This window comes from Vidua macroura, chromosome 1 (genome assembly GCF_024509145.1).
Source record: "Vidua macroura isolate BioBank_ID:100142 chromosome 1, ASM2450914v1, whole genome shotgun sequence".
Taxonomy (NCBI): domain Eukaryota; kingdom Metazoa; phylum Chordata; class Aves; order Passeriformes; family Viduidae; genus Vidua; species Vidua macroura.
The window spans coordinates 119,730,020-119,751,702 of record NC_071571.1 but is presented as its reverse complement, the minus strand read 5'-3'; the positions used below and the strand labels follow the sequence as shown (position 1 = coordinate 119,751,702).

Below are 21,683 nucleotides of genomic sequence, written 5' to 3'. Positions count from 1 at the left end.
TGCCCAGGATAAGTCAGGTGCTGTTTTCTAACTGCCAATGACTAACTGTTAATTAACCCAAAGGTTCATGAAAGCCAAAGTTGCTCAGTGGTCATTCCTGTCCTTCCAGAACACTGCTGGTCTGCATGCTGCCTCTGAGGACCAGGAGTGTTGGCCTGTGACCAACACCCCTCTGGAATTACGCAGGTAGCATGGTGGTGAGCGCTTGGGCTTTTAACAACGCCTGCTTAGGTGATGGGCAAAATAAGATACATAGTTCAGCAGCGGTCGGGAAGTGAGTGCCAAATTGGCTTAACAGGAACAAGAAGTAAAGAGCCCCCACAACACTCAAAGCTCCTCCGTGCAGTGCAGCACATGCTGTTCTCTCCTTGTAGCTGGTACTGCTAATAGAACTTATGATATCATAAGTACAATCCAGTTGTGGATATACGCATGCTTTTTAGATGCTAGGTTGTCACACCTAAATGAAAAAATGTTACATTCATTGTGGGATGTGATGATATTGCTATCTTCCCTCTAGCTCACACTTGTTTTCTTTCTCCTCTTTTCTTGACTGTACATGTAGAGAGCTTTCAGAGCCAGGTCAGGCTAAACTGCTAGTCTTGCAGGCTAGGCAGGATCAGCTCTGCAAGGGTTTCAGTGAAGGAAACACCAGATTTTAGCTGTCCTTTCTTGAAGAGCATGCTGAGGTGTAGCTCAAGGCTGATAATAACATTCACTTCTTGACAACACAGAACATCTAGTTTATCATGATCTGTTCTTTGGCATGCTGTACAAGCCTTTTGTTTCTGTTTAGCTGGAAACTTCTGTCATTGCTCTTCCAAAGAAACATATGCCTCTGAAAAATAATTGCTTTGACCTGGGAATGACCCATTTCCTGAGGGTAAATGATAAAGAAGAGACAGAATACCACTGGGTGAAGATCAAACTGAAATTTTTACATCTTCCATCCTAGGCCTGAAATGAATGCCTGGTACTTTGACTGTCAGTGCTTGGTTCTCATCAACAAAGTGGCACGAGTTCAGGTATGTCCTGTTGCTGGCAATTAATCACTCTTCTGACCCATTACAAACAGACTTAACTTTGTGTGTTAAAGTGTGACCTTCAATCCTACTTTCTTGACTGTAATGTTTTTTGCCTGTGAAATAGCATGGCTCTTGCCATGATCTCTGGCAGGACTCATTGCTACACTCTGCTGCAGGGTACTTACTAACAAGGCAGACACTGTATTTCCTGAATTTTCCTTTAAGACTGCTTAAAGATTTAGTTTGTGTAATCTGTATTCAGTGTTACAACAGAGAACTTCCTTATCCTGTTTGCCAGATACAGTGTATAAAGCTTGTAAATAAAGATGCATTTAATTTCCATAAATTATTCGTTTGCCAGAGAATTGTGATTTTTATCAAAGATTTTGTAATGAAAGTTTATTGTTGCAGAAATTGCTTGGGCAATCAATCATGATCTTAAGTCTGCATATAGCTGGAAAACTTATAAATGTCATTCATCAAAAACATCCACGTTAATTAGGGTCAAGCCACCATAAAAGATAGATTCCTCTACTGAATATAATTTATCAGTGAAATTAATGTAAGGAATAGAAAGGAGAAATGTTTTTGACTTTACAGTCAGAGTGCTTTCATAAAAACATCTGGTTGGAGAAGTAAACAAAACATCATAAGTTCCATTGGCTTTGACAGTAAAGTGAATTATTTAATCAGACTGCTCTCTATTATTGACTACAAAGTACTATTAAATGGTAACAGAAGTGTTCATTTCCCATATGTGAAAAATTGGATTGCTTCAGAGGCCAGCGATGTTACGGAATTCTTTCGACATTTCTTCAAAATGCAGGCTGGGTTAGCACAGGATTGTCACCGGACGATGCCCTGAATGGTGCCCATTCTCAGTAGCTGCCACACAGTTCCACAGAGGACAGAGGCTTCCCTATTTGCATTTTTACTGTGTTCCCGCTACTTATGAAGGGGAGACTAAGGAATGAATGGGCACAGACTGCTGATTTATCCCCAAGTACAAGGCACATTGGCAGGATTGTGGAGCTGGTGATGCTGCTACCTTACTGTCATACACTTTTAAAAAGTATTAGTAGCAGGCAAGAATGAAAATCTAATCTAATCTCCTAATTTTCAACTTTTTTTCTTTAAACCAGCCACATATTTTAAAAGATCAGATAAAAAATTACACTGTGGAATGCATACATTTACACAAACACACACAGATATTCTCTGTGCTTGACAAATTACTGAAACTGAAAGGGAATGAGCATGCACAGCTCAGCTGCTGTCACTGGAAGGTGGCAGTGCTCAGTCTGTCACAGGGCCAGGCCCGGAGCCATTTTTTTCCTTAAGCCTGTGATAAAGCACAGAAATAGATTTTTTTTTCTGTATGTATTAATCATCTGAATCTTTATAATTTAAATGTCAGACGCATAAATTACTTTTCATGGATTAATGAAAATGAAAATTTTCAATCCCTTTGTATTGGAAAGTACAAGCACAATACTATCTCTCTGATACAATCTCTGTGATTTTTATCCTAATTTTAGATCATTTGAGTGACTACAGAATAGGTGAGGCCTTGGGATGTAAATTCCAGGTGGTGGTTTGGTAGAACAAGGGTGATGGAAGAGGGAGGAAGTGGTCATTTTTTTTGCCCTTGTGTTCATAGGGGTAGGTCACCAGTACCTGGAAATACCCTGTGAGGTTCCACGTTGTCCTCTGACATTCAGCTTTTGTTTTCTTTAATTTAAGGATATATCTTTATCTAGAATAGCTTTCAGAGAGCTTAACTCCTCCATTTGCTGACAGCATCCCTCCTTGAGTTCTCCATGTGAATACACTGCCATCCCTGCAAAATTAGGTTGGAAGTTGTGAACATTATTCCTTTTCATTTTGGCAAAAAAAAGTATCGTTTCAGACGGCCACTGGAGATAACGTAAGCGCCAGCTCCGTTCCCTCATTATCTCCTAACGTAGCACCAGCTGGAGGGATCACTCGTGTTAGCAGCTTGCTCTCGCGTCTCCTTGAGCCTTGTTTTGTCGCTATCAGCAGCCGGCAGCCGGGGAACACCTCCGCTCAGATAGCTCACCCCCCGGACAGGCAGCCCGGCGCGGCTTCTCGGGAATCGAAACCCCGGCGAGGGCGTGCTGAGCCCCAGACGCCCTGAGGAGCTCAAAGGGCAGGCACAGCCCCGCGGCCGCCGCCCGGGCCTGGCTGCGGAGGCTGTGGGGGCAGAGGCTGGGTCGGAGCCCGTGTGCCCACGCCTGCAGGCAATGCTGCCTGGCAGAGCACTCTGCCTGGCAGGACACGCTGCTTGCCGTGCTTTTGGAAACCTCCGTGCCCGGGGAGCCCTCGGATTCCCCTTCAGCGGCACCGCTGAGGGGAGGGCTGGGGCCGGCCCCCGCCCGGTCCCCTCCTGTCAGCCCCTTGCCGGCAGCAGCCTGTCGGAGCTGAGCAGCCTCCCGCCCCCCGAGCCTGTCCAGGGAGACAGCTGACACGGCAGGGAGCCTCGCCCGGTGCTCCTGCGGGGTGTGAGCGGGCGGGGGGCGAGGCGGCACAGGAGGGATGTATGCGCGGGGTGTCACCTTGGAGCCGCCCCCGAGGGGGGCAGAGGAGGATACACGTAGAGTGGTGCCTCAAACCAGCACCCGAGGGGCACAGAGGGGGAATATACACGTGGGGTGTCCCCTTAGACCAACATCCAAGCGAGACAGAGCAGAATGTACATGTGGGGTGTTTACCTCACACCCTACTGGCACCCCCAGCGATCCCGCAGGAAGCGCAACAAGCGCCGCCGAGCGCCCTGCCCGTCCCTCCCGGCCCAGCCGCCCGCGGACTACACTTCCCAGCAACCCCGCCGGGGCTAGCCCCTCCCCCGCCCTCCCACTCTCCGCCGCATGGCATCACGGTCTCTGTAGTCTCCCCATGGCACATAGATCCCTTTCCTACATCGGGCCTGGGCGGCGAACGAAACTATCACTCCCGTCCGCCCCTGCGGCGCCGCGCGTGCGCCGCCGGCGTGGAAGTGCGCGAGGCCGCGGCGCTGCGGGCACTGAGGCGGCCGAGGGGCGGTGAGAGCGGCGGCCGCTTCCGCGTCGGGCGGGGGGCGGCGGGCGGCGCTCGGTACCGCACGGGCAGCACCGGCACCGGCGGCGTCTGAGAGGCGGCGGTCGTTGTCCGGCGCGCAGGGAATGCGCCTGTGAGGGCGGCGGAGGAGCGGGTGCGGGTGAAGCCCGGGCGGAGAGGAGCGGAGCGATGTCCCAGCCCCAGCAGCCGCCGCCGCCGTCCCCTCAGCAGCAGCCGCAGCCGCCGCCTCCGTCCGCCTCCAAGAAGCGAGACCGGCGCATCTTCTCGGGCACCTGCCCCGATCCCAAATGCCAGGCGCGGCTGTTCTTCCCGGCGCACGGCCCGCAGGGCAGCGGCAGCATCGAGTGCACGGACTGCGGGCGGCGCCACGAGCAGCGGCAGCTGCTGGCCGTGGAGGAGGTGACGGACCCCGACCTGGTGCTGCACAACCTGCTGCGGAATGCGCTGCTGGGTGTCAGCGGCGCCGGCCCGCCCCGCAGGAACACTGAGCTCGTCAAAGTCAATGGTCTCTCCAACTACCACTGCAAGCTCCTGGCCCCCATCCTGGCCCGCTATGGGATGGACAAGCAGACTGGAAAAGCCAAGCTCCTCACGGAGATGAACCAGGGAGACATCTTTGACTGCTCCCTCCTGGGCGACCGCGCCTTCCTCATCGAGCCAGAGCACGTTGAAACCATGGGTTATGGGAAGGACCGCTCTGGCAGCCTCATCTACCTGCACGACACCCTGGAGGACATCAAGAAGGCCAACAACAGTCAAGAGTGCCTCATTCCTGTCCACGTGGATGGAGATGGCCACTGCCTTGTCCATGCAGTCTCACGAGCGCTTGTTGGCAGGGAACTGTTCTGGCATGCTCTCCGAGAGAATCTAAAGAAGCATTTTGAGGAGAATCTAAGCCACTACAAGGCGCTTTTCCATGACTTTATTGATGCTGCAGAGTGGGAGGATATTATCAATGAATGTGACCCTTTGTTTGTTCCTCCAGAAGGTGTGCCAATGGGCCTTAGGAATATTCATATCTTTGGTCTGGCCAACGTGCTTCACCGGCCTATCATCCTGTTAGACTCCTTGAGTGGAATGCGAAGCTCTGGAGATTATTCAGCAACATTCCTCCCTGGTCTGATACCTCTGGAAAAATGCATGGGGAAAGACGGCATGTTGAACAAGCCGATCTGTATTGCATGGAGTAGCTCAGGACGTAACCATTATATTCCTCTGGTTGGAATAAAAGGTGCTGCTTTACCTAAGCTGCCTAGGAAGCTCCTTCCTAAAGCCTGGGGAGTTCCTCAAGACCTCATAAAAAAATACATCATGTTAGAGGAGGATGGTGGTTGTATTATTGGAGGAGACAGAAGTTTGCAGGATAAGTACTTGATGAGGCTTGTTGCTGCAATGGAGGAGGTTTTCATGAGTAAACACGGTATCCACCCCAGTCTTGTAGCTGATGTGCATCAGTATTTCTACAGAAGGACTGGTGTAATAGGGGTCCAGCCCGAAGAGGTCACTGCAGCTGCCAAAAAAGCAGTGATGGACAACCGCCTTCACAGGTGCCTCATCTGTGGGGCTCTTTCAGAGCATCACGTTCCCCCAGAGTGGCTGGCTCCGGGGGGGAAGCTGTATAACCTGGCAAAAAGTACTCATGGCCAGCTAAGGCCTGACAAAAATTACAGTTTTCCCCTGAACAGTTTGGTGTGTTCTTACAACCCTGTGAAGGATGTGCTGGTACCAGACTATGGCCTGAGTAATTTGACTGTTTGTAACTGGTGCCATGGTAACCTAATGCGTCGTGTCAGAGAAGATGGGTCTGTTTTGTATATTGATGGAGACAGAACTAATACTAGGTCTTCAGGTGGCAAATGTGGCTGTGGATTCAAACATTACTGGGAAGGTAAAGAATATGACAATCTGCCTGAAGCTTTTCCTATAACTCTAGAGTGGGGTGGAAGAGTGGTGAGAGAGACTGTCTACTGGTTCCAGTATGAAAGTGACACCTCTTTGAACAGCAATGTGTATGATGTCGCCATGAAACTTGTTACCAAGCACTTCCCCGGTGAATTTGGTAGTGAGATACTTGTGCAGAAAGTTGTCAACACAATACTGCACCAAACTGCCAAAAAGAACCCTGATGATTATACCCCTGTAAATATCGATGGTGCTCACGCTCAAAGAGCTGAGGATGTACAGCAAGGACAAGAGTTAGAGTCACAACTTCCAACCAAAATCATTCTGACTGGACAGAAGACTAAAACTTTGCACAAGGAGGAGTTGAATATGAGCAAGGCTGAAAGAGCTATTCAGCAGAACATTGCGGACCAGGCTTCTGTAATGCAGAAACGGAAAAGCGAAAAATTGAAACAAGAGCATAAAGGGCAACCCAGGACTGCTTCTCCTGGGGCTGTTCGTGAGGGGCCCTCGTCTGCACCTGCTACACCAACCAAAACCCCATATTCTCCAACATCTGCAAAAGAAAAGAAAATTCGAATAACCACCAATGATGGGAGACAGTCAATGCTTACTTTGAAGTGCACTACCACCTTCTTGGAACTCCAGGAAGGCATAGCGAGAGAGTTTAATATTCCCCCGTATTTGCAATGTATTCGCTACGGCTTTCCTCCAAAAGAGCTTCTGCCTCCCAAAGAAGGCATGGAAAACGAGCCTGTTCCTTTGCAGCACGGTGACAGGATTGCCATAGAAATTCTGAAGGGCAAGGAGGAAGGCAGGCAGGCTGCCTCAGCTCACTCAGCCCATGCTGTGAAGCATGAAGATGTTGCTGTGACCAGTAAGATCTCGTCGAAGGATCTGCAAGAGCAAGTTGACAAGGAGATGTATTCGCTCTGTCTTCTGGCAACGCTCATGGGTAAGGCTGACTTTGTGATATTCTTCAAAATTGTGTTTTTAAGTAGAAGATAACATGTTACAAACTGTAGTTACATACACATTTCCCTTTTCCTTAAATCATGCTTAATCATGTTAATTCCCTTATTCCTTTATCAGAAGAACATTTAATATGCTGTCAGTGAATTTTAGAAATTGTATATATGAGGTATATGAGATACTTGTTCTTCCTTTGCTATAAAGTCCTCTTTTAAAAATTGCTGTTTAGAGGTGATTGCATTGCCTCTGCTGTCCTGCCTTTCATTAGGCACACATTGGAAGTGTATGTATGAAAGCTACAGACTTTTTTTTCCTACATCTCATTCAGGTTTCAGGAAATAAAATCAGAGCAAGGGTGAGAAGGGGATGCAATGAGTCTGCTCATTGGAAGTTTGAGGAACAAATTTTCACCTTTGTAGTAGGAGGAAATCCTGGCATTTGGCCCCACAGGGAGTTTTCTTGGTTTAAGCATATCAACTTGACATTTTATTCTTAGGTAGTCTGTTAGTTTTAAACGAAGATCTGGTCTTGTTAAAGATTTAAGAAAACTATTATTTCAGAATGTAAACAGAGGAGAAACTGAAAGAATCTAAACGTGGATCTGAATTCCAAGGGTTGGACATAGGGTTGCAAAGGTATACTTAAAAATTACCAGTCATGTAAATATGACTGTGAATAATTCATGACAAAAGGACTTTTCTCAGGTGCCTGTGTTTTTTATTTTCCTTTTTGAACTCAGGAGACTTGGACCCCTGTTTGTGTATTTTGTTCATCAGGTTTCACAGTTCTTGCTGCTTTCTGGCAGGAAGTAGAACTGTAATAATTATATATTCAGCTCTACGAACCAGTTGAATACTCATGTTTACAGGTTTGTTTTTTTTTTTTTTGTGGGAGCCTTCTCTTTTGCTGGAGGGATTTGGTGTGGCTAAAGCATGTGATGTTTCAGAAACGAAACAATTATGTAATCACAGAGTGGTGTGTCAGAAGTTCATCAAGCAGAACTTTGATTCTTTTCCAAGTGTGATTGTTTACTCCTGTGTTTTTTTACAACGTAGTGTGCTGAATCACTACTTACCTTGTCACACTGACATTTACACCCCAGTTCCAAAGTGCAGGAAAAAGTTAGGTTTAGAAGTTGTCTTAACTTTCAGAAGAAGCTTAAAAGACTGCTTTCCTGTCTGCAAGAAATACTGCTGGAAGTATAGTTACGGACTTCAAAAAACTTTGGCATGCTTTAAAAATATCTTGGTTACTTAAGCATTAAGATGTGTCATTATTTTACAGGTGCTTATCCATAAATTGTGAGCTGATCTTGTATGCAAGAATGACTTTTGGTCTTTGCCATCACTAGTGTTAGATTCTGCTTTAAGAGCACTGGTTTCAATAGAATTTATCTCACCCTTCTCTGGCTGCATCCATTGTGCATTACTAATAGAAGTAAAAGCAGCAAGTGATAAACCAACTAGTTATAAAACCTTATGCAATTACTGAACAAGATGCCATTATTGTAGCATCACTTTTCTCATTGGGTCTTCATTTTCCTTTAAAAATACTTGTGAGAGAAATTTAGTTACTAGACTGTTCACAATTGTGATTTTTCAACAGATTAACAAACTTCCTCAGTCCTTGCACTTTCTTAAGGGTGGCAATTCCTCAAGGTGGCATATTCAGCCTTTTGAGACAAGAAGCCTTAGTTTTTCTCAGCAACATTTCTGTACTGCTAAAAACTGCTGCAGCGGTCGGAGAGCCAGTTTTGTAACTTTGTTCTCCTAAAAACATTCCTATAATACAGTGAGATTAGAATGTGTAGAGTGGAGATGCTGTTGAGATAGCTCATTGAGCCAGACACACTTTCCCCCAATGCCCATTGTGGAAGTGTGTCTTCAAACATCCATAATTATTAATTCTCTGTGCTTAAACCATCTTCTTTCATACAGAGTCTGAAGGCTGTAATTTATAATTTTTCAGCCTGTAGGCTGAAATATTTTTCTTATTTCAGCTACTAGAATTTTTCTTTTTTGGTCTCAGCTACTTATTAGAATTTTAGATCATGTTCTTAAGTTTTTCTGTATATAATTTTTAAAAAAGCCTTGGGAAATTAAATACTGTAATTTCTGGACCAATTAAAATATTATACATGATTTTTTGTAAAGCTTTCTCTTCTATTTTTAAAATTTAGCTCAAAATGCAGAATTCTGTAGGGAAATTACTAAAGGAATTGGAATTTTGCATTAACATATTTAAAACATTATATTTTAAACCAGATTTAATTACACCCCTGCAGAGGCACTCTGAATATGTGCAAGCCAGATATTTATTTTGATTGCTTTCTTTTTCATTGATGAATTCATCCATACACAAGGAATCAAAATAGCCAGGTTTGAATTGAATATATTATGTGATACCAGGATTTTCATGAAATTAAACAGCTTGCTTTGAAGCCAGCTGAACTTCCCTATAATGTATGTTTATCAATTGAGGTTTTTATTTGTGTTGCACTTTGTGTGTTCTCTCTGCTGTCTGATGTGACAGTCCTGGCCTTGCAGCAGCTGCAGGCTAAGTTATATCAGTGAAGAAGGCCTGTTTGTGGGTAGGACAGCCTTGATTTGTTCCCATACCTTAATGTTCTGGGGTTGGGATCTGGTCTGAGGAAGTGTGTCCTGGAGTAGGAACAGTATAATCTCTTTGATACATGTAGTGTCTTGAGGGAATCTTTAATCTAACTAAATGATCATCCAAATTAACTTGTGACCTATAAACATCTTGCCACCATGGCAAACAAATCCAAAACAAATGGTAAAACTCAACTAGCAACAAAAATGTGCAAACCTCAAATGTAGTTTAGTTGAGTCACACACACTAGTTCCTCTGATCTGGGAAAGTCCAGTTGTAACTGTGGGCTTTTTTGGTCTTCCAGTGGGAGATGTCTATCAAAACAGTGTCATTAGTTTGTATTTCTTTCAGTGGCTGATGCTTTTGTATTGTGAGCCCTGCTCTCCGTGCTTTCCTGCATGTAGTACTTGTTGGTATTGCATAAAAAGCTATCTAAACAGTGATGCTTCCCTTGTGCAAGGCTTGAAAAATCATGCCCACAGCAAATAGGGAATCTTTCCTTGGAAAATATCAGTAATTCTAAAACTGGGCTTCTTCTTTAAGTCCAGTGGTTGTCTTGTGGAATGAGAGAGAGTCCTTCAAATAGTAATGGATTGCTCGATGCAGCAGTAAAGGAGTCCTTAGTATGGAGTCCTGCTGGCTGTGGCCTCTTCAGGCTTCAGTGGACTGGCAGCTGTATTCTGATACTTCTCAGTGCAGTGGTTATTTTGATTCCTGTGGGCAGTGTTTAAAACATCAGGGAGACTTGGAAGAGGCACAGCAGCGATGCTCTGGAGACACTGTGTATAGGGAAGTGCATTTCAAATTGCCAATGAGAGTAAGGACACAGGTAGCAGCGATAGAAGACTTCCTTCAGTAGATCATGGAAAATAAGAAAGAAGAGCAGTTGGTTTATTACTTCAATGTTCATCTTGGAAGCAAAGGCTGAATTTGTGAGCTTGATGTGTGAATGAATGCAGTGAGCCTGAGCGTATATGGTTTGAAGAAATGCTTTCAAAATTAATCAGATTATATCAGTCTCCTGTCTTTAAAACATCCAAAGACAGAATGTAGTGAATGTGCACTATACCTTTGTAAAGCAAATGGGGGCTTGGGTAATGCCTGCAGTGGAGAGGTGAGTGATAATTGTGGGGGAACAGATGAGCAGGGGAGCGTACAGAGTCCCATGCCTCCTGTGCTCTTTTATTTTATTTTCCCTATAACAGCAAGCAAAGACATATTGGTGGGTTATATTTACAGCCTCACACATTCCAGCTATCTCTATCCAAGCAGTACAACCAGTTAACTATAGTTGAAGATTTACATTTTCCAATCTTAATAGGAATTTGAGAGATGTTGTTATTGAGATTTCAATCCCTACAGAAGGGGGCGATTTCTATCTAAAATATCTCAATATGTTCCTTGTATATTTGATGGAAAGTGGGAAAACCAATTTTTTTTCTGAAAACATGTATGCACAGTAGTTGTTTCTGCATCAGGAGAATAGAATTTATCAGAACTTTCTGATAAGCAGTTTGTACTGCTTAGACAGCTACAGCACATGTTACTTCTCTGAAGCCGATAAATGGTTGCCAAAATAAGGAAAAGGATATAGGCAAAATGCAGATCTGAACTGACTGAGCAGGTACTGTTAGGTCACTGATATTCCATCACTGTAACCCAATTTTTCTGTTCTTTATATTCCTTTCCTTATGTAGTCTAGGTTGGGGTTTTTTTTCTCTCCATGGCATTTAAAGTTGTTACATTTCAATGCCATTTTTGGCATTGTTGACAAACGCTGGTTATACAGGACTGTCAGGGCCTCATGGTTGGTATTTTGTTTCTAACTCTCAGGAAAAGCAAGGTACAGACATAGCTTCTATGCAGCTGCCTGGGTAGACATTTGTGTCTCAGCTGCAGTGTTAAGTCTACTGTGTGGCAGCTGTGAAATTGAGCTCTGATTTTTGAGGTGTTGTAGGGATATAGAATTCAAGTTTTAATGAGTAAGGATATGTGCTTGAATTTTGGAAGTGTGTTAGTAATTTCCTAGTTTAATGTTGAAAGCAGAGGTAGGAGGGGAATGGAGACTCGTGTTTAGGACCTGGCAAAGAACCAGGAGCTGCAACTTGGATCAAATCAAATTTGGGAACTTTTGTATTAGAACATGTAGGATATTTGACTGCAGACAGTGGTATGTTTTTCTAAAAATCTTTCAATGTCCCAGGCTTATGTTCTGTGCATTTGCAATAAAAATTCAAATTCTTAATTGCATAGAAGAGAGTGAGGACCCAACTTTTGATTTAAGGAGTTACATTTTCAGCCATTGTCTATAACATGAAAATCCAACTGTTTAATTTTAATGTTCGTGTTTGATTTTTACAGGAGAAGATGTTTGGTCTTACGCAAAGGGGCTTCCTCAGTTGTTTCAGCAGGGTGGAGTCTTCTACAGCATAATGAAGAAAACAACAGGTATTTTTTGGTTTTGTTTTTATTCCTTCCATTTCCTTCCATTTCCTTCCATTTCCTTCCATTTCCTTCCATTTCCTTCCATTTCCTTCCATTTCCTTCCATTTCCTTCCATTTCCTTCCTCTGTTTCCAAATCCTGAAAATTGTAAATGGGTATTGAGTCACTTGTAAGCATAAATATATATATTTTAATTCTATTACTGTGGTAAATTTTCATTCTTAAATATTGGAGAACTCCTAATGCTCCCTCAGACAGACTAAGACTAGGGAATCTGCCTAAACCTATTTCATTGAACTTAAACCTCTTACTTTCTGAAATTTCCACTTCCTGAATTGTGCAAACAACTTCTTTTTTCTTAATGACAATATGACCAAAAAAAGTCAACTGTTTTTTTGTTTTCTTAATCTTTTTCTCCTGTAAAGATCAAACAACAAGAAAATCATAGGACCTATTCCTTTACTTTAAGATGCTTACTGGATAAGGAGTTTTCCTTTCTTGTGCTTCTTAGAGGATCTTTTATACAGGGTACTGCATGTTTTAAATTTAAATGGTTGGTTAAATTTGTTTTTCATATTCGTAAGATTATTGTTCAAAAGTAAAACTGTCCATCCCCTTCTTGAATTGCTGAGTGTTGCATCTTGGGTTCTGTGCAGAATAACCAAGCAAGTAGAGTATATTTGATTTTTAGGTGGCTTTACAAATACTTCCTACAAAAAATAGCAACTGTTTCTTTAGAGAAGAAAGTACTGAGGAGCTATTTTCTCCCAAAGTTTATTTTATTGATGAAATCTTTGCATTCACAGCTTAGCTCTTGTGGTTTCAGTTATTATAATGGTCCCTTTGCTGCTTTCTTGCTGTTTGATTTTTTCTTAGGCAGTTTTATCAACCTTAACTTTATCTTACTTATTTCTGGAAATAAATTAAAATGTGTGATCTACTCAATGCCAACTACCTCTCACTGAATTATTAGCCTGATAATAGAGTTAGCATGCAAGTGTCTTATATCTGTTTCCTTTTAGTTTTCCTTCTTCTAATATGCTTGTACAGTAACGAGTGGTGTATTGTTTGTGGAAAATTAATCAGCTTAAACAGTGCCTCATGGAAAGGGTATTTTTGACCAGTAAATGGCTAGCCAAATTTGAAATCCTGGAATGAATCCAAGGAATTTTAACCCAACTCAGAGAAAATGTTGAAATTAAAAGCAATTTTTCCTGGCTAACTGTGTAAGAAATAAGGCTGTAGGAGATAATAGTGTAAAATGCCTGCATACAGAGAAGTGCAATAGTTTCAAATACAGACTGTCTTGGTAGGTACAATTCCTATTTCAGCATTAGTACACTTTTACAATTCCAGTGTGCAACAATCTGACTCATCTTTCCCCTTTAAGAAGCTACTTACCTATTTGTAATCTTTTAGGAAATGTAGCAATGCACCTATCATACTGGACCTTGGGAACAAAGCTGTCTGTGAAGTGTAGGTGCTGTTAATAGATTGAAACTTGATTTAATAGATCTTATTGAAGATCCTACTTTGAGATTTTGGGATTGCAGTTTCAGAGGCAGTTTTGGTCAATCATAGGAATTGTTTCAGTTCCCTCTTTTGCAAATGAAAGTTGAGCTGCTAAATTATGTACGTAAAATATGTTCTTCAGGCGAAGTTAGGCAGGTGCTTGAGGTTAAATTTTGTTCTGTATTTTGGCTGTTTGGTTATTAGTTCCCATGGATATGTAAAGAAAGGAGCTACATGTCTGAAGCTCTTAGAATAAAATCTTCTTTGTAGGTCCTCTGCAATTGTGCATGTATGAATCAGAAGCTGTGGAGGATGAGTGAGATTAATCAGTAGCTTCATTAGGATGAAAACAGTTTAATAACTTACCAAATTATTGAATGACCTTTTCCACTGTTGCCCGGAATACTCATTTTGAAAGCACTGTATTTTGTAATACAAATTAGAAATAGAATTTGCTTGTTGTGTTTCTTCCCTTCTGAATAATTTCTGGTGGTTTTCTTTAAGAATTTTGAGAATGAGAGGAAAAATCCCAACAATTTACCTGTTCCTGGCACCTTTTAAACTGTGTTGTTTTCATTGTAGCTCTCCATGCATAGCTGATGGAACTAAAGTGAAGAGAATGGCTGCAGCCAAGTTTTCATCTGCAGATAGCTTTTAACTCACAGAAAGCCACCATCACTGAAGTGATACCTTACTGCTTTTACCACAACCTGCATGGGACAGAATTGAAAGAGTTATTTTGTGTTTTATGATGATAAACTGTAAAAAATGAATGTTGTCTATTTTTGACACACAGAAACTTCAGAACTTAAAATTATCTAGTGAATTCTCAGTTTTAACAGATTGGTCAAATTGTAAGTGGGACAATTAAGCAGCAGAGCAATAATATTATGCCTTATGTTTGTTTTGTAAAGGTTAATAGTTATAATATGCAGGACTACTAAATACAGTAAGCTTGAAACACTTCTGTTAATCTAGCAACACTTGCTCTCAGAGAACAAGACAAAATAGCAAATTTGAAATTTCTCAGGCTTAGCAGCAGTTAGGCAACCAGAAATCCTACTACAGTTCTAACTAGTATGGAAGTAGTCTCAAATAGTGTTTCTCCAGATAGTATTTTGAAATGTTCTCCTTGTCAGTTTTTGGGTTTTGATTTCTGATGGTTTCGTTTTGTGTGATTTTGGGGGGATGGTAGTGATGGGGTTTGGCTTGTTTTACATTACTGCAAGTTGTAGGAGTGTGGTTATTTTATCTTTTAATAGTACAGTATTGTCTCTTCTTCAGAGTCATCATAGAAGGCAGCAGCATCTTTGCAACATGCTATGGTTATTATATGGCATAAAAGCCTAAGTTTTTTCTCCGGTTACAGTAGTAACTTTCAGTGTTTGATTTTTACATACTTGATTCAGTAAATTTAAATACAGTAATTACTGTGTGTTTAGAGCATGCCTTAAAAGAGGTTAGCATTTTTATTAACTTTTCCTGTCTTTATAGGTTTGGCTGATGGCAAGCACTGCACTTTTCCACATCTGCCTGGTAAAAACTTTGTGTACAATGCAGCAGAAGACAGATTAGAGCTGTGTGTGGATGCTGCTGGGCACTTCCCGATCGGTCCTGATGTTGAAGAGCTGGTTAAAGAGGCCTTAAGTCAAGTGCGAGCAGAAGCTACTTCAAGAAGCAGGGAAGCAAGTCCTTCACATGGAATGCTGAAGCTGGGTAGTGGTGGAGTAGTGAAAAAGAAATCTGAACAACTACATAACATAACTGCATTTCAAGGAAAGGGTCATTCCCTAGGAACTGCATCTAGTAGTCAACAACATGATCAAAGAGCCAGGGAACCACCACTTTTAAGAAAGCATAGCACAGAAACGGACTTCAGTCCTTCTGCTAAAATTGAGCCTTCTGTATTCACAGCTGCTTCTGGTAACAGTGAGCTTATTCGAATTGCTCCGGGAGTTGTGACAATGAGAGACAGCAGGCAGCTTGACCCCACTTTGATTGAGGCACAGAGAAAAAAGTTGCAGGAAATGGTCTCTTCTATTCAGGCTTCAATGGATAGACATTTGCGGGATCAGAATACAGAGCAGTCAGCATCAGTTGATGTATCTCAAAGAAAAGTAGAGGCAGTGAGTTCAACTGCTAAAACTGGGAGCTTTCAGGCTGCCTTACCCGAATCATTCTCTGCACCAAGTGGTACTGAACACTTGAATACTGAATCAACTGATGGTAACATGGTGAATTCTGTGGGAACAGCATTCCCTGCAAGGTCTAAAGCACAAAAGGGAAATTCTGTTGAGGAGCTTGAGGAGATGGATAGTCAAGATGCAGGAATCATTAATGCAACTGAGCCAATGGATCATTCTTGATAAGTAAAAATCTAATAAGGGTAGAAGAAATTACTGTTCAAATGTAATGTTTATTGGCTGGGCCACACAAAGTGATTAGTTATTAAATCTTGTATGTATGTCAAAGATTATATCATCTTATTCAGTGCATGATAAGCATGTGATTGGCAATAGCTTTCAATATTACCATACTGCTGCCCAGGCTGGCTCTGTTACCTGTAAATTAGTTATTAGAAAATGCACTGAGATGAATATCTGCTGTACATGTGGGTTCTTGAAAATTCTTTGTAATTTTTAGTTTCTTAAAAGTCTTAAAATTTAAGCCCATGCAAGGTTCTTACCATGCTAGCTTAAGGTTACTGGAAGGGCTAGAAAAGCAAAACTAGAAACATGGCGAAGTTAATTCTGCCCCAGGTACTTAATTCCATTAAAAAATACCCTATTATCACAAATTAGACATAAATTTCAAAAAGTAACTGAAACTAAACTTGTGCTCAATTTGATAATGTAGCATATACAGTACTTTTAATTACACTTTGTTGGCACTTCTCCAACTTAATAACTTTTTCATTCATATCCTCCTCTCAGAAATCTTGGAATAAGTATAACTTTATTAAACTGAAGTACAAGTTCTCCTATTGTCAGGTAGAAAGCAAGTTAGAAAAAAGGCCACATAGCATATGATGAAGACACATTGAATGTGATGTGGTTATGCATGGCTGTCTGAGCCAACACAACCATTTTGGTGCTCTCTTGGTAGCATTTCCTCCCAAATACCAAACTGGTCAGGTGGTTGTGCAACTTTTGAGACAATTACGGGAGAGACATTGGCAATTGCAAGTAAGAGCAAATATTCAATGGCAAATCAATTTCTTTTAGAATACTTAGATTGCTAGCATTGGGTAGAAATGGCAAAAATGAAATAACAGCTGTCCTCTTAAGGGCAAATTAACAATTTATTGGAAGGAAATGACTCTCTAACACACATTATCCTGAAGTGTTTGGTGATAATTGAGCTTTTAGAAGTTCACTGTTTACTCTGTGGGAACAAGGGATACATGCTGTTTCAGTGCCTATAAAGACTACCCACCTCTCTCAGCCTCACTTCAGTTTGTGCTGCAGATTTCCCTGCATCAGTGATAATAGAGCTGGTATCCACTTAAGTAGTGTGTTCATCAGACCTGTAGTGCTAGTTTTTAAGAAGCAGCCATTGTGCTTGCTCCCTAAGGATGGAATGTGTTTTTGATACTGCACTTTGCTTCCTATCTTCATAGTCATTTAAATGCACTATTGTTACTTCTCATGGTAAAATAACATTGAATGGATGAAAAGATGCTAATACAGCTTCAAAGGAATTAAGAGCATTTAAATACTGAAGTCTGTGTTTGTGCACATGTAGGTTTTTACCAGTTCACAAATGTGGTTTGTGTTGTGTATATTTGTATTCAGGAAAGTCTTCTCACTTTTTACATTTCTAATCACTTAAACAGCTCTAAATCTTAGTATGATAAAATGTCCCATGGGGAAGGATTTATTTTTGTATGTAGAACTGAAATGAAGCAAGTCACTTAAAAAATAGCCCTTCTCTTTTGTCAAGGTAAATTAAAATGACTCTGTTGGTTAACTTTTCATGTAGATGGTACAAGTATTTTATGATTTCATACACTACTTAGAGGTAAAATATAATACCACATTTTCACAAATAAATGAAAAGTGTTAAGATCTCAAATTGCTATCCGGTAAGTTAGCAATTTGGAAACTTGGAATGTATGAAGTAATTGGCTTGCCAGAACTGACCTTGCTGATGCACTGATTAACTGGCAGGGCTTATTCAATGAGAAACAGGATGCACATGCAGCACCTGGAAGCCTGCCATGACTTCTGAAAACATTTAGTCTCCCATGAATCAGTGTAGCTCGCTGAAAGCTACATCTATATAGAAAATGTTGAGTAGAGGCTTGTGCTTTGTCACAGTGTTAAAAAAGTATAGCAGTGACTTGTTCCTGGGAAAGAATTTCAATCGGGAGAGGCTGAGGGGGAGGAATCGCCTGGATCGCTTGCATTTTAGACCAGGTAACCAATGCTTTGACAGTTTTAACCTTTTCTTTAGGAAAAAAAGTCTCCCTTGGCTGGAACAATAATGAGCGAGCAGTGTATATGAGAGAATTTCAAGTTTGAAATAAATTGAAGTATTTATTGCACATCATTCTTATTTCAAGAAAAAATGCTTACTTCTTTCATGCCTTTCTGGTAAGACTGCAGAAGTTTGTGTGCCTTTTACTGTGTAAAGAGGAAGGCTTGGTTTAGTTTTGACACACTTCCCATTTCAGCAGTAATTTGACATTTTCCTTCTTATCTAAATAGACATAGAAACAGATAATAGCTCTGTTTGACTCATCATTAGTGTCATCTTGGGCCCACTCAAGTCGTGTAGACCAAAACCCTCCAGTTCCTAAAAGAAGATGGTCTCACAGAACTGGTAAAATGGTGTCAGTCACAAGATCCACTGGTGTGAATTCTGGAAGGCAGGATTGTGCATATTTCTTTGCAGTGTTCTTATTTCACATAGCTTTTTCTTGCTTTTAATATCAGTGGTTTTGAGAAAGATCGATCAGATTGCCTTTGATACTCTCAAGTGAAGCTAAACTTTATCTACGTGCTAGTGAGATATGTGACTGTGCAGGAGAAGTGAAATAAAGAACACTGAAGTGCAAGTTGGAACAGATGTTTCATTTGGTTGCTGGCAGTGGTTGCAAATGTAAGTGGAGACAAATCTGTGTGCCTGTCCAAGAAGCATCAGTGTGCTTGTTAGAATTCCCTGTTGGAGTCAGGAAAATGCTGGTGAGGTACAAGGGCAGGAGAGACTTCAGCTCATTGTGGATGAGAAGATGTGTCAGTAGGACTTCTCAAATGTCAAGAATGGTGCCCTTTTCTTGAAAAGTAAAGGCAACCAACCCAAATTCTTGCTGCCAAATTGCCTGTGGAAAGGGGGTGTGGTTTTGAGTACCCACCTTGATTACTTTCTTATCTGAAGGCCAAGGATCTTCTATGCTGTGTCTCATGGCAAAGAAGACACATTATTGGAAAATCCTAAATGTTACTATGGCTTAGTATGAATAACCCAAAGAAAAGATGATTGCTAAAAATACAGGCCTAGTACAAAAATAAAAAAAGGGAATGAACTAGATTGCTGATGAGCATATGGGAAACCTCAGGAGAACAGATCAGTTTTCCAAGACTTTTACTACTTCAAATGGCTGGCTGCTTAGTTGACTTTTTGATAGTGCTGTTTCTCTCTGAATTGTTTGCATTTCAGCGAGGGAAAAGAAATAGCAGATTTTCAAATGAAATCAAAGAAATGTATTTGGGAAGTCTTCCCTGTTGTAGTCACAAAACAGCTGTGTGCATTGTTGGCTTTGTGAATTCCATATAGTTTACGAGTCTTGTGCTGGCTGCAAAATACAAGCTAGATGTTGGCTCTGACAGAGTGCTGTAGCAGTGCCACAGAGGCACAGTGCCACAGGGCTATGTGCTAACAACCCTGCAAGGCCAAAATACTTGATTTACGATCTTTCATAAAGTAGAATCTGTTGTCATTGTCACAGGGTTAGTGGAGTTGCTTGCTCCTTTTTCAATGCGCTGAAAATGCCAGGTAACAAAATTCTTGGTATGTTTACAGTTGGGAGAGTGATGCTCAATCTGAGTTGTATGGAAAATGAATGATTTAAGAAGATGCCACTGTTATCTTTACATTTGTTTGGCTCCTATTTTAAAATATCAGAATCTACATGCTTTTGTAAAATAATAATAATATGAATATGAAGTTAATCCTTTTGTTAAAAAAAGCCACAACAGAGAGTGGTTTCTTTGTTTTGCTTGTGGATATCAGTTTAGCTTCATGAAGAAGTTGCTTAAGATCTTTAGAATGCAGGATTCCCTCTGAGCCCTTATGCCTGTGGTTGAGCAATAAAAGGTTGAAACAAGAGTGGTATTTTCAGAGTTATTTTACGTTTGATGAGGATTATTGCCAAGAAATGAAAGAGTGCACTTTTAGGAGGGAATGCTATTTAAAATGTATAAATAGGAATTAAAATAGTGTATATATTTAGAAAAAAATCTTTTTAAAAAGTAAGTGCTTTACATGTTGAATTAAAAATAAATTAGCATAGAAACTATACCATCTTCACAGTACTGGCTGTTATCCAGCAAGGTTTGGTTTGTTCTATTTGTGATTGCTGTACTAATTATATTTGATTTTTTTATCAGTAATGTAACAATAGTGTATTATAACAGTATATAGTGTACTATACTACACTTCACTGTACAGTATTTGGAATTTTCTTTGATTGCTATATTAAAACTATAAGTTGAAACATCTGCTTTGGTTTTATAAGGTGTAATTTTTATCTAGCCTTTCACACATTAGCTTGTTTAATTGATGCTGATTTGCCTACAAAATGAGTCAGTTGAAAATGTATTACTTTCTACATTTTGCATATAAATTGCATTATACTTGCATACATGAATACTAGTACAGAAGTTGAAAAACTGATACAATTCTTAGAAAAGTAAAATCTGATGTTACCTATTTTCCTTTAGTAATGGTTCTTTCTCAAAATAATTTTTTTGAGAGAAGATATCTTTAAGAAAAAAGTTGGGTGTTTTGACCTCATGCCTAATCTAAATGTATCATTGAACACATAGGACCTTTGAATTTGAGAGATTTCTAAACCATATATGTTTCATATATTTGAGACCAAAATTCAAGACCTGAATATTTTTTTCAAAGTTGTCATGAAGATGTAGAAAGATGCTGACCAAGTCAGCATTTAAGATACCTTTCAATCTGTGATTTGAAACGTTGGTCAAAGTGTATTTCAAAGCAAAATTTTAATGCATGCATATAATAGTCAAGTATGAATAGTACAATTTGGAAGAACTAGGCTTTTGAAAATTTGGTAGTACTCAAAGATGAACATATTGACAACTATTTAAATTATCTCTATGCTTTTCCCACCAGCTACATGTGGTACTTTGTTTCACAAATTTGCTTTAATCAAAACTTCTGAGCCTAGAAACAAGCCATAAAACCCATCTGCAAAACTCTTGTGTTACTTCTTCCTGTATTTACTGAAAGGCCTTAATTCCAAGTGTCCTAGCATTAAAGCATTCTTTTAAATGATGGATGTAAATAATTTTGATTGCATGTCATATCATGAAGAATTGAAAATTATCCTTCAGAATATTTGTATTTCAAAAGCTTAAATGATTAATGCTAAGCTAGAAATCCGCTCATCTTTATTAATACAGTACTTATCATCTTAGCCAAAAACAGTACTGAATGTATGAAGCAACAAAGTATGCTTTCAAAGTGTTTTAATTTTACTTCTGCAATTAATTGTACAGTCTTAATATCTGTCTAAATTTTTATTTTGGATTGGAGTTGTTGGGTTTGGGTTGTTATTTGTTGTTTGGTTGGTTTGTCTCATTTTTTTCTTATGCATGTCCACAGCAAATCTGTTGTAACATCACTGTAAAACCCCATCTTCCAGTCACCATAAAACTCCTCAAAATACAACCTTATCCTTAGGGTCAGGGTGACAGTGAACCTTGGATATTCATCAGCATGTGTAGCGAGTTATGGAAGGTGCTTTTGGTATTACAAAGTCAATTCTAACATACTGTCTGCAGAAGTTAATTGAAATCATGTTGCTTTGCTTGATGTAGAGGCTTTGATAAATGTTGGCTTCTACTGGTTTGTGTAGTTTTGAGTATTACTCAGAAATGGATAA

At 40.6% G+C, this 21,683-nt stretch overlaps 1 protein-coding gene across 1 annotated transcript; it reads left to right on the top strand.

Moving 5' to 3' along the window:
* The first annotated feature begins 4,157 nt into the window (after window positions 1-4,157).
* On the top strand, window positions 4,158-21,333 carry VCPIP1 (valosin containing protein interacting protein 1). Its single transcript, XM_053976755.1, has 3 exons — window positions 4,158-6,960; window positions 11,952-12,038; window positions 15,041-21,333. The coding sequence occupies exons 1-3, from the start codon at window positions 4,272-4,274 to the stop codon at window positions 15,910-15,912; spliced, it is 3,648 nt and encodes a 1,215-aa protein (XP_053832730.1). The 5' UTR covers window positions 4,158-4,271; the 3' UTR covers window positions 15,913-21,333.
* The last annotated feature ends 350 nt before the right edge of the window (window positions 21,334-21,683 follow it).